The sequence below is a fragment of the Nymphalis io genome, chromosome 8 (assembly GCF_905147045.1).
Source record: "Nymphalis io chromosome 8, ilAglIoxx1.1, whole genome shotgun sequence".
Taxonomy (NCBI): domain Eukaryota; kingdom Metazoa; phylum Arthropoda; class Insecta; order Lepidoptera; family Nymphalidae; genus Nymphalis; species Nymphalis io.
In genome coordinates, this window is record NC_065895.1 from 8,399,350 (window position 1) to 8,414,306 (window position 14,957).

At 30.8% G+C, this 14,957-nt stretch overlaps 1 protein-coding gene across 1 annotated transcript in view; it reads right to left on the reverse strand.

Annotated features, from left to right (window-relative positions):
• LOC126769984 (BMP-binding endothelial regulator protein) overlaps window positions 1-14,957 on the reverse strand; it is a 46,762-nt gene that overhangs the window by 4,805 nt on the left and 27,000 nt on the right. Inside the window, exon 4 of the mRNA XM_050489069.1 lies at window positions 3,208-3,478. Within this exon, the coding sequence (XP_050345026.1) occupies window positions 3,208-3,478 (271 nt within the window). The remainder of the gene's footprint in view (window positions 1-3,207; window positions 3,479-14,957) is intronic.

The window sequence follows — 14,957 nt, forward strand, 5'->3', positions numbered from 1 at the left end:
TTGGTTCTTTTCTTTAAAAAAATCTTAATTGTTTAAAAAGAAATGCAAAATATTTTCGCTATTGTCTCAAAGAATCACAAAGACAAAGCGACAAAGGGCACGCTCCATAAATTAATACAATCGGGCGATGAATCAATCAGGATTTAATGAATGGGAAAACTAACCGCACACGAAGTACCCATCCTTAGAACACGACTCTCAGATCACGCGTCGAATCTCCACAATGACTATAAATACTTTTGCGTATTAGATTCATTTTATAAATGTTCAAGGACAATATATAAATGTTTTTTTATTCCAAACACAATACTAGCACAAAGATGAGTACTATTAATATACTCGAATATCAATAAAAAAGCTTTTATGGTAGGTTGTTTTGAAGTACAGTAAAGAGCTTTTGAATATAATGGAATACGCTGGTCATAACCGTTTATATGTCTGTTTAAGCTGAATAGTCATACTCGTACACTTTATATGTGCGCTGTTCACAGAACGTTCAATGCATAATGTAATTGTCACAATAAAGGCACTCAAGAGTCCTAAGAAAAATAAAATCGATATAACGAATAACATCGTCTTTTTTTAGACATACAATTCAATGTATATCATTTAACCAGCTCAATGTTTGAGCATTCAACACTTATTGTAAAAACCAGAATTATTTATCTCACGTACATTCATACTGCTTGTTAATGGAGAAACAGAAATCATGAATGAAGCGAAAACTCAATATTTTTTGTCTGACATCGTACGCGACTGCAATTTAAAAGGCGCAGTAGTTAATTGAACACAATATGCAACCATAAATGAAATGACAATTGGTCGGTTATATAACGCATTGTAATGGAAAAAATGTTGACGATAAAAATTACGACGTCGAAACATATAGCAACGATTTAGTATACTTATGTAACGTCTATAAAATATTCATTACGCGCAGAATGCGTATATCACAAGCTAATTATTTTAATTTCTCGGGCCGTCGCAGACATGGCCAATAATAACGATAGCACTCGAAACGTTAAAAGAATTTAGATGAGTAAGCTTTTGTTTGTGTTTAAAAAGGTTTGTGGAGCTTTAGAATTTCCAACAAAGACATGGAACATACAATTCTGCTCGGAATTTTTATGTCTATCGATGACTAAGCACTTTAACATTTTAAAATTAATGCAATCAAAAGGCATACATAAATGCACCTGCAAAAAGATAAAGCAGAACTTTGCTAAAACGTCCAGCCTCAATTTACTATAACATACATAAACTGATCCACACTGCCAGAAATATTGCCCACAGGCATTATACATGTGGTTTCATTTTTTAAATATAATTAATGACTTTCAAAATGAGGATTTTGCATTCAAGAGAAGAAATGTATATGAATACACATGTACGTATACATAGGTTTATGACAATTTGAAAAAACTTCAAAAATAACACGTGCGTTATTTTGCATTCTTTGCCAGAAAATCAATTTTTCAATTCAATTTTTTAAAAATCAATCTTATGGTCATCTCGAGATTTGGCTTTGTCCCTAACCAAAAAGAAACACTTTAAGTCTGATAAGGTCGTAATCATAAAGGAATAAGACGTAAAAGAAGCAAAAAGCCTAATGCACCGTTGGGATCGTAAAACAAACAAACACAGGGCACACCTCGGTGTTCCCGCAGCCACGTAGACGTCGGCCGCTTTGAGCAACAGACAAAAACCCACCCGCCTCTACCTTTTAAGTAGGTTGTTAACTTTTTGATTTATGGTCAATAATAGAGACGCAAACGCCGTGGGAGACTTCCCGACCATTACAAATATATGTAATTTTAACGAACCCCCGTGAACATAATAAGATCTCATTTTGTAAAGACATAGGTAGAAATCATTCCCTCTGTCTTAAGTAATTATTTACCGTGCCAAACGACCAAATATGTTTTGGGTGGTCTGCATAGTAGTAATATTCAGTAAAATTCATTCGCTAAAATACGCGTAAATAAAGATACAAAACCAATATCTTATTATTAATAACAATTGCAGAGTGATTGAAAGACACTCACACAGAACTATTTTAAAACGATTTCAAAATAACAGACATTTATTTTATTGTTATAAATAATAACAACTTAGACTACAATAAAACAACGTGAACATAATGGAACAAATGGTCTTGACTTTTTATTGATAACATACAGATCAATAAGTCACTTTGTTGTCCGATAATAGTCATCGAAGCGTTATGTATGGAGCTGAGAGGAACGAGTTATTATGGCTGAGTAGTCCATTGTCTGAAGATTCCCTGAGCTACTGCGCAACGTCTTGTGTGTTATTCGATTGTCAACCTCGGCGTGTGGGCGAATCGCGGCCACCTCAGAACAAAGGTATTATGGTGAACGTAGACATAAGACAAATTGCCAACTTAAAAATCGTAATTAACAATCATCATCAGTTTTGTAACAAGAACAGGTTTTTAAACAATTTTTGGGGATATATCGACAAATTCTGTGACCATGTTTTATTTAGAAGAAAAAGACTCAAAATAATTTAATAATTCAAGAGAGCTAAGGTCCAAGAATCCTTCGTTATTCTTGACCAACCAGCGGGTAATGAATAAAATATACAGGCAATAAAACGATTGGTCGGAATGTGTCGGCCATTTTCAAAAGCAATTCTGTGCCGTCATCTCGAAAATTACTATTATTTGATTTTGAATTAATAAACTTGTTAAAGTTTGGGAAGGGACGTAAACTGCCGGAGTTTTTGGTTTTATTAAGTTCGCATGTCGGTTTATATTTGTTTTTCAATGGGATTATAGTTTTTTTGTTGCGCGTGCGTCTGGGTGGGCGCACTCCGAGACAAGACTGCGCCAGCGTCGCTCGGCAATTATATTCGTTGAACATAACGTACCTCCGTACTCGTGGTGGGAAAACGCAGCGTGAAATAGGGAGTGCATTCTTTTAAGTCATTATGTTTGTTTATTTCTTATTCATAAGGAATGTTATTGGTTGCCGAGAAACGCCTCGCAACAATATCATTTTTATATAGAAGATTAATTAAGATTCTTGTATTGAAAATTTTTTGCAAAAAATGTGAGCCATAAATATTTATAATCTTTTATTAATACAAAAAATATTTCCTTTTTTTCTATATGTATATGTAAAAATATATAAGTACATATTAACTTTACTTCTTTATCATTATATTTTAAGCGCAATAATTTACCTTCACAAACTGGACAATTATAGTGCGTATGTCTCTGATGCTTAGGATTGTCACAAGGAGCGTAGCACTCGGGTCGCGACATAGTAACCACGCCGGCTTCGCAGCGGAACAGCCTTCCATCTTCATTCCACTCAGTGTGAGAGGCATACTCTGTGCCATTATACCAACACCCTTTACATCGTGCACAGCAACCTTCACGTGGCATCTCGACCGCGCAGTCTTTCATTATCCCGCACTCCTTTGCACCTTTCCGACACTCCACAAAACCGTTCTATAACAAAAGAAAAAAAAATGAAGACATCGAAGTGATTCCAATATTTTCTTAATGCGAGTTAACCCAATGCTGTAATAATAATATAATATGTATTTCATAGAGATATTTGTACAGAAATTGTTTTTAATTGTAAGACTTCGGAGTTTTAAAAGTATACGATGCTAATCAAATTATGACGTCATTTGGTTAAAAATATTTTTTTATATAATGCTAAAATTGTGAATACCGAGATGACCCAGTGGTAAGAAAGCGTGAATCTTAACCGATGATCTTGGGTTGAAACCGGGCAAGCACAACTAAATTTTCATATACTTAATTTGTGATTATAATTCATCTCGTGCTTGACGGTGAAGGAAAACATCGTGAGGGGGAAAAATTGTATCTCATAAACTAAAATATAGCAAAACGGGTAAGGACTATTGAATTTTCATGAAATTAATTTATAATTTATCTCATGCTTGGCGGAAAACTATTGTTCGGATTCGGAATGAAATTCTGCCACATATCTATCTTACTTGTATTGGAACAGGTGAGTGAGTACCAAAACTGATCCTTGTGAGGAGAAAGAAATAGAAAATATTTCACAGATTTTACACCACACAATATTTACTGCCAGTTACTTATTAACTTTTAAGAACAGCTTTTGATGCTCAACAAATAACAACGTAGTAATATTGTAAGAAAAAATATGGATAGTTTTTTAATAAATTAATTATAATTTCATATATAGTAGATAGACGGATTAAAGGACTCGTTTTGAGAGTACAATGCTTTTTAAAAAGGAAAATAGAAAGATACCCACAGAAATTTAAAAATCTACATATCTGTATTATACGCAATCTACACAAAGGCGCGGGAAAATACTCGGAATAGCAGCTATCAAACTTATTGTTCGAAATTTAAATGTTGCTTTTTAAGCACATAATCCTTATATCTATTATTATTAAATAAATTTTAATACAATACTTTAATAATATTCGGGATTTATTTAAAAAACTACAAATTTTAAACCTTTTACCAGTAAATACCTACTTAACTAACACAACCTATATTAAGAATCAAAAACGCTTCATGCAAACAAGAAAACATATGATTCATGATTAAATCATGAATCATATGTTTTCTTGTTCAGATTAAATAAAGAACAGTACAAAGTTATAAACAGAGCTCTTGCGTTTATTTGAAATTTTTTATCATTTTTAAAAACGGTGTTAAAAAATATGTCAAAGCAAACGCCAGAAGAAATGATAATTTCCAAAACCGAACCCTTAATATATTTGATTAGCGATAACACAAGCGAATTATAAGGACTTTTAAAAGTTTTTTTTTTTTTGTATAATTAACATTAAGTATATTATTTTAACTGTAAATAACAATCATAAAGTACATATAAAATTATACCTATAGTTGATGTGGCTATGCGTGACCAACCATCATATTCCGTGGATGTACATTTTTAAAGTCATATTTTATACAACTTTACAATTTCTTTAAATATTATTACAACATACAAATATTATGAATATTATTAAAATGTACCAAATTAAGTAATTTTTGATGAACTAGGAATATTATATTCCAAATTTTCAAATTTTTGAATCAAATGCAAATAGTGATATCCCACAAAAAAGTCTTCCTTCATTTCAAGAACCTAGCAAAAATTTAAATACAATCTAAATTTTAACAAACAAGTAAAAAATTAGATTTTATTTCATTTTTTTTTTATTTTAATTGTCGTATCATACATACTTAACATAACCATTGTGCTTTAAAAACTTTTGAGTTTTCAATAATAAAGTTATTCAAATTCAATAACTTTTTTCGTCAGTTACAACAACTGTAAAGATAAAAATTGTTTATTTTCAAATACCTCCAATGCTTATGACAATAATATAATTATTATTATAATAATATAATATTGTCTTAATTACGTTAGTGATGACGACTCATTAAAATCTCAAAGTCAAAATTACACAATCAATGCTTAAAAAGAAACAAAAAAACAGTTGCCCTAATCGTTCCAAAACCGTTTCGTAGTAGGCAATCAGCAATTATCATAATACGAATGAATTCAAGGAGTTCTAAGCGATAAAACGGTTTTTATTACAAGTATATGAAATGATTCATAGCTAACATTTCAGAAATATTTTGATTATGTAACACGTAGTATAAAAATTCTGAATAAAATTAAATAATGTTTGTCGATGAGATTACATTTTTCTCAGGGAAACGATTATTTAATTATACCTGTGCGACGGAATTTAGTTATTAACATGTTGTTTACCAGACATGATCAATATTAAAGTCTAATATTTACACAAATCTGTACACTATCAAACGTTTTAACACCAAACATTGTGTCCTAATTCGTATGTATCCGTGGCACCGCGTCGGCGGAGCCACGACTTCGGCTAGTAACTATCTATCTACGTGACTATATGACTGTTTTCCTAAAACGTACCATAAACGTACAGTTTTGTCTGACCTCTATAAGTTCGCGTGTCTGGCCTTTCAAACGAGAGCTAGCATTGGGGTTAATAATTTTATTAGCTCATAGACACTAGTCATATGCAAATATGTATTAATACAATCTAATAAAATCAGACGATAATCCGCCTACTTTGGAACTAAAGATAAGAAAGATAAGTTGAATAAGGAGATTATTAATAGTGTAATGTGCAGATTAATGCGTTCCAAGTTTATATTATTTGTGGTTTAATTTTTTACAGTGTAATTAGCTTAATCTTGAATGTATTTTCTTTATAATAAAAACAAGTAATAATTAATTAAATTAAAATAATAATCTTTACAATCGTGGGTTTCAATATTAAGTAAGCGTTTACAAATTATCATTTAAAATGAACGAAAAAATCCAACCCAACTCATGCAAATATTTCAAAAACACATTACAAAATACTTGTAATAACATACCAAGAACTTATAACGAATATATAACCCCTATAATATATAGCTCTCACAGTTGGATAAATAAAAATAAATTCCACCTTAAATAAGTGTCGACATTAGTCGCGATCATTAATTAAACAGATTATGTTATTAAATAAATAATATTCATTAAATGTTCGGTGTTTTCAAAAGACGATTTGTTAACGTTCATGATGAATTTGCAAATACATTATACATTGATTATATTAATTTTATTAAAATCAATACACTTTAGGCTAATGTATATCGTATATATAATGTATATATTAAGCATTCATAGACACACCTCTGCTTCTATTTTAATAAATGAGTGCGGGTTATCTGCTCTGTTTTATGTGCGGTACATTATAATAAATAATGACCAGTCGACAGATTTAAGTACATTTATTTTTAACTAACGTAAATATTCCTCTATTACAGGCTCACATCAAAGAGCCGCTTCAGAAATTCGGTTAAAGCACTGAAATACAATAAACATAAAAGTGTAGTAAGTGACCTCGTGTACGTTATGTGTAGACAAATATATATTCAAGACGAAAACCTAAAGTTCAAACGATATGAAGAAAATTTTAATATGCCGTTGTATCGTACCTCTGGGAAGACTGAATCAAGTATAAACAGATGCAACAGTTAAAATATTTTCCCGTCAAAATTACTTTTGACTTATGAAAAAGGTTTGGTTGGTTTTATTTCTACAAGAGTATCCTTCTCTTTATACTGAGTTGATACTACAGTCAGATGACACGAAATTAAATTAAAATGTAAACTAATTCAAAAATACTTTTAACAATTATTTTTTACAATGCAAATATCTATGGGCGTTGGTGACCACTACCATTAGGTGGCCCATTTGCTCGTCCGCCTACCTATTCAATAAAAAAAATACGATTCCTTCAATTCACATTATCATTTATTCTTATGTTATCTATTGTTCACAATAAACTCAATTTACTTTGAAGATTATTCAATATTAATTGATATTATTCAAAATTTATTATATATGTCAAAATTTATATTTAAAAAAATCGAATTAATTCGAAATATAGAGAACATATAAAGGACGTCATGTCCTTTATAAAATACGTCATTTTATTTATCAACTGAAATCTATGTTTCTTGTGAATCGATTATTATCTCAGAACAGCTTTAATTTTGACAAACATATTTAAAATGTTATCAGGTTGTCTCATTGTCTACGGAATTTTAGTTATCAACCCATTATCCAACTTGACTCGTATTGATTTGTCATACGAATGCCTCTTGATAACTTCAACTAGGCACAAAGGTGATGGAAGCCAATTGAAATTAATTAAATAATGTCATTATAAAGACAAAACAATGTTGTTAATTAAAGTCATAATGACCTAATTAATTTAACATCTGTATAACATTGCAATGTTATCGCGAAATAAGTCATTAAACTGTTTCGATATTTTATTTTTAAAAACAATTCATATTCGATGATCTTATTATAAAAAGTCATTCAATGTTATTATTGCAATACAAGTTAATTTAAATGTTATAAGAATTTTATATTTCAACAAAAATGTTTTTACTTTTTATTTAAATAATTATTGTTTCTAATTGTATGTAATTTTTTCGAAATAATACTTACCAATAGTGCCCGAATTATTTTAAGCCCATATTAACCGATAAATAATCCTACATAATATAATATTGTATAATTATTTAACAAATTAATAATGTCATAGGTTAGTTACATCGTTTGTACGGTGTATTCATATATCATACTAACAACATATCGGAAGAAAACAAAGTCCAGAAATATTATATAGATAAACTAATTTCAGATAAAGAAAATTATTTGCAATTATCCGCATCGTGTTTAATCGCAAGTTAATTAATAATTACAAAATGAATATGTCATTCAAGAAACGTTATATTATATTAAAAATAATTACCAGTTTTGTTTTTTTCTATCAGGAAGACAGACTGATGTGAGGCAAGGGCCTCCGCTTATATTCAATCATTAAAAATATAAATTAACGACCTCATCATAACGACAAGTTTCATTCATATCTGTACAGTAATTTCCATATTTGCTACAGAAATCTAAACGCTTAAACCTTACCCAACCCACCTCACCCTCATACGCAGGGTCTCATGAAGCCGTGGGTTAAAACTAACTGTAAGCGTTTAACTAAAAATATTACCCGTTATTTTTTAATTACTTTGAAAAACTAGCAAGTATTAAATACATACAATAATCATTCCATCAATATAATGATTTCCAATAAAATATTCTAGGATGTTATTATAATAAAAAATATATTCCATCATTCAGTTGGTTTCGTGACCGTCACAGCACTTCCCGTAGTGTTGATAGTAGACCCGAAATTCCTCATTTCCCGGCTTTGCGCAATTTACCATATTGCGTAACATCTTCATTGCCGCACTTATAACTTTTATTGCGTTTATCAATTAATTATTATTAATTTTGTATAGTACTTATGTATTAGATTTTATTCAAATTTTACCTACAAAAATAGTTTTCATTGCATTAAAGAAATACCAGCCGTATTTATTGTATATAGGTATGTATGTATATATTTAGAACTTTATTTCTCAGTGACGATACAACCGATTAACATCGTCAAACTATATTAAACAACAAAAATTATTAAGCAACCGTTAGTTACTTAATAAAATGCTATTTATAAATTTTCCATTTTTTTATAAATCATAAATACTTACACATAACCATATAAGAAAAAAACTATCGGACCTTAAATATTTTGAGCAGCGTTATAATTATTGTTATTTACGCGTCACCTGCGAAATATATTCGATGCGTCGAATAAATTGTGAACGTTAACATAATATTCGTTTTAAAGCTTACTTTATCTCCCAATTTACATATTAGATTCGAGCGAGTCAGACTGCTGGGGGACGAGACGATACGCGGTCCGCCCGCCATATCTACGAGGATACCACTTAAATTATACTAACGCATACCACTCTGCTGTTATCACATCGATACTCGATTTTATTTTCTATATTTATCTTACAATAAAATTTTATATATTGTCATATAATTTTATTACGAAAAATAGTTTTTCGCTTATTCGTCTTTAAAAGCTTCTTAAATCTTATTATTATAATGTTTATAATACCATATAATTTACCATATAATTTATAAAACCATATAGCTTCTTAAATCTTATTATTATAAACATTATAAAAATAAAACCATATAATCGTTTAAGTTAAGGCAATCAATAGTTCTGGTTGTGTCCGCATTATCAGCCTCCGGCTTGACGCCCTTAGAGATTTAAACACTATTTTACAGTAAAGCGACTTTTTGTAATGTTTTTTTAGTTAATTATGTATATATATTAAAGCAAGTTGATTCGTCTTTGTCATAATTAAAAGCAATTGAATCGCATTTAGAAAATCGTGAAACGTTAAACCTATGAAAATAAATAGGTTCTTAAAATGTGTAAACTTTTATATGGAAAAGCATCGAGTAAAATATTAGAAATTATTTTCTAATTTTCAGTTATTTCGGAAATTCAAATTTTTGGGGGTTATTTACAAGTCATAGATTTGCGAAGTGCCACTTTCTATTCAGACACGAGTATTTGAGGTTTTAAATTAGATGTAAATGTCAAACACATCATTTAACATCAAGAATCGTTGTAAATAAGTTATGTAGCTATGTTATGCTACTATATGTATTAAAGAAAATATAATATATAACTATAATAGATAATGGAATCGATGCGAACTTCGATTATATTAATATACATCTAGTCACCTACGACGTCACCCGATATATATTGCGCTAAAATTGTATAATTTTAGCGCAAATTTATCGGGTTTCAAATGAAAACGCTTTGATAATTATATAAGATTAAACAAAAGTATGTATGTACTAGTAATTGTATCTATTCGAGTAAATGATCCCGGAGTGGCGACAGCGCAAGGCCGAGTGTGGGCTGCGCGCGCGCAGGCTCCCGCACCGTAATGCTGCCGAGCGGCATGGCGCCTTCAAGCTTACTATTTTTTGCGCGGGACACGCGCTACATTCTTTGTAATCCGCTTCATTTACTGAACGATGTAATTAGCAACAAGAATGTATCGTTAGGATGTACTGTTGCTACATGGAAGTTATAAAAATGTGCTTTATTAAGAGTTAAAGTTTTTTTAATACTTGCGTATTTCTTAGTTTGTTCGAATAAGGTTGAGGATAAAATGAACAAACTACAAATTGTACATTTATACACGGATAAATCCAAACTAAATCTAAGTAAAATTTAGTTAACATTCTTTAAATGAGTATAACTAAGAAGCAATGATTAAAGTAATATATTGCCATATTGTTATATCAAATATTCTTAAAGGTATTATTACTGGCGTTATATATAAAAAAATCTTATTATATAAAATCGAATCAAGTTATAATACTATGTTTAAGAAAACCTAAGGTTAAAAGTACGTCAGTTAAATTTGATTGCAATGCTATGAGGTGGTTGTTTTAACCTATGTGAGTAGTTTCGTATTTGTTATCTTTGTATCGAATTCAAAAGATGGCTCTGATTTTAAATATATAAAACTCATTTCTTATATATGACATATATGATAGCAAACGAGCTTAACAATTGTGCCAAATTTCAATACGATATTTATTGTAATAACTGGAGAAAAAAAGAGTTGAATTAATAATATAATTCATATTTTTTTCTTTAACTGTTCTGGGAGAAGTATTGATTTTTCTAATATAAGGCTTCTTACAAATTATAATCAACTTAGTTTTTCGACCCACCAGTTGATAAAGTAAGTGGTATAGTACTTTTTGTGTATTTTAGATAAATTAAATTAATGATGTTAAAAATGAAATTACACGTGTATTTTTGCAATGCAAAAACATTATTTCTTTACAGCAACACGAAATCTAATTTGTTTCTTTTTTGCATCGCTTTATTTTCTGTACTAACTTATATTAATTATTATTATTATTAATTATTATTCAATGATTATATTTTTTTATTAAATGAAAAACTTCTTTGATAACAATTTCAATCAATAACAATTTACATTGGAATTAATGAGCATATCTCAGACAGACAAAGAAACGACAAATACAGACATCAATCACAGAGGTTATTTTGATTTTAAAAGTATTAATAGAAACCGAAGTTTAAAATCAAAACCAAATATCTTTGGGCATAAATTAAATTAAGACGGTCTACGAAAAAGAAATAAAACAATGTCAAGAGCACATCCGCGTTGAGATTATTTGATTATTGCTATGCGGATATGAAAATAGTTTTTATACATTATCTTTGCTTTGATTTCCACAAAGACGTGAACTTTTGGAAATCGTTCACATTGAAACTAAGTCTACTTTAAAGTTTCACAGACCCTTAAAGTTACTTATATCGGAATCAAACTTCATTTTTTGCATCATAGCAAAACATAACAACAATATCTTTGATGTGTGGTGTGTAAAAAAATACACGTTGCTAGAAGAACCGGTGCGACCGCATACCGCGCGCGCGCTCGCGGCAAGGCCTTGCTGGCACCTGCGCCCGCGCCGGTCGCGCGCTCTCCACTCACCCACTTTCACGTTTCGACTGACACCGACATCGCACATCGACACCACACTCACTGTTATCGTACTTGGTGACATCCCCTACATGTGATAAAGACGTCTATGTTTAAAAAACAGGCTTTTCGATCTATGTTAGTATCATAGCTATGGTACACTGTTTTATTTTGAGCTAATATTAGGTTTATAAATATCTTTAAGGTGGCAATACACTGAACAGTTTCTTAAAATATCTGTATATCATACGGTATGGTAAATAGTCTTAGATTTCAGAGTCGCTAGTCACAGGCAGTGCGGCCAATAAAAGTACTTGACCGAGCAATTTTCTTGTGACTATAAAGTACAATTTATGAGATATTAATAGCCGCAACATTGGAGACAAAAATAGCGTTTTTATATTTATTATATTTAATCTATTTTAGTTATTTTCTTTCAAACTTGTGATATGTAAATTTAACACAAAATTTGTTCAAATAAAGTTAAGACAATGTTGACAAAATTACGCTGAGTTAAATAGTAGGTAAAACTCTGCTGAAGTCCGATTTCTTTTTAAATATATAACATAGTTAAAATGCTAACTTTTGATAGCTATACCACGAACCTGAAATATTCATAAAAAACAAGAAATATTTTTAACAACTTAAGACAAAAACTTTAATCCGCGCTTCGATAATAATTGACATGACTCATTAAAGTAAGAGGTGCGCGGGAGCTACAAGATAGTATCAGCAGCTACCGGGCTGCATAAAAAGGCTAATGGTACCCTCGGGTCAAAGCGATGCCAACAATCTCTGCAGCGAGCTTCTGGTGTCTAATGACAGTCTCAATAAATATAACTCGCAAATAAAACGATCATTGAGACACGCGATCTTACTTTGACATTGCTCTTGCGTTTTCTATCAAAACATGAGATGGATAAATCATAAAAATTCCATCAAGGGGATAGCATCCCGTCGACGTTATGTGGCACGCGACAAAAAAGCCCATTAGGTAAGCAAATGTATATTTTAATACAGAATAAGCGATAAATCTCGCGATGGGCTTTCGAATTCCGCGCAAGTCATCCGACGAGGTGAGATCGGCTGGGAAATACCACACACATATGCGTACCAAGGTGTACAACCTTACTTACATACATACTGATGTCGTGTCTGTGCCAACTATGTAAAGATAACGTATTCATATATATTTTTACGACTTACATTTTGTATGTCAATCGAATATCAATACTAAATGTGAGAGATATAAAGTAAATGCAATAATAATCATCTTTATATTAAAGATCTATGTCGCTAAGATAAGGAATACTAATATAATGGTTAGGAGATAAATATTAATGAATTTTCTGTTAGAAACAGACGCTGTGGATTCCAATGCTTAAGATAATGATAATACCCAAGTGGTTCCGCGTCGAATGATTTCGCTCAAAACAGCCGCCCATTTCAGCGGTGGACCCGTGCGTTTCGCACGTGCTTAGCACACTTCATTATTTACTATATGGTTAAGTACGCTGGACACCTGCACCTGTTTATAATGCCGTTCATAATCGCTCACAGCCAAACAATCACTATCACGGGTATAGCTATCATTTCGTCATGTTTATGTCTTGCGGGCCATACTTTCACATCCGCACCCAGGTGCCGTTATTGCTGTCCGCAGGATTTATTTTAATCTTAATGCAATTATGTAATTGTGATATCACTCACATTATAAACGTACTTGAATCGAAGTAGATATAATAATGGGGGTTAAATTAAAAAAAGTATAGTAATTTTATTATATTAGTAATTAACTATTATTTCAATTTGTTTTTATTAGTTTCGTTACTTTTGTAATAATTACAACGATTATTTTTAGATATATACCTTGTCTGTCTGGCCATCATTATCACATCAAATCTTTGTCAATGTTAAAACAAAATAAATAGTGTGAAATACACGTATATGCGATGTGTGAACAAAGTTAAATATTTTTGTAGCGGGAAATTTGACATAGGTATTTTAAGTTAATTGAATTATAATAATAAATATCATATTTTTATCTCGATACATTTACCTATCACATTGTTATTATTACTTAATATTGGTGAGGTTGGTTATAACCCGGTAATTTGTATATAGCACTATAAAGCAAAATAAATATTTGGAATAATTCAGTGATATCACAAGATAAATTATCTGGATTCTAGCGAGTAGCCGGCAAGCAACTCAGTAGGTATGTTCATATATAAAATTGTAAGACGTTTTAAAATCATATAGCATACTTATGTCTATGGAACTCAGAAGGTCACTAATCAAATTACTACTTATTGTCTAAGCGTTAGCATGTAGCACGTGTGAGTTAAAATTATCATTCTATACTAGGAGTGTAATAAATTTATATAGTGACAGCAAACGTTGTGTAGGCATACAAACGGTCTTTAAACAAAACTTGAAAGACAATTACGAGCGAAGACTATTCACAATTACACTTTTTAAACACTGCTCAAGCAACGTAAGCTATGTTAGAATAAAAATATTTATTATAAAACCAAATCCGCGTATTGTTATTGGAATCTCTCTGTGTCGTTTCTTAATTTTCTACATTCCTAAACTGGAGCCAATTGCTACGTACATAATTTTCTGTCTAACGATCCTTTTTAACCCCACACAATAGAAAGAGATAGCAAAACATTCAGTTGTCAAATTAGTTTACATTGAGATCGTATAAACAGAACTCGTAGAACGAAACAAAACAACAGGTTTTTATTTAGCTTGTCAACTGTCACTTAGCATTTCCTTGAATTTCTATATACATTGCCCGTTTCCGGCCTTGGAATAGAAGAAAAAATCTAGCCAGATGGCAAGAAGCGCCATAATGCGAATAAAAATCATTTTAAATAGCCAGGATCTTACGGATTGATTTCTATATGAGATGATAAAGATAAATGATTTAGATATGCCACAAGTCAAGGCCACG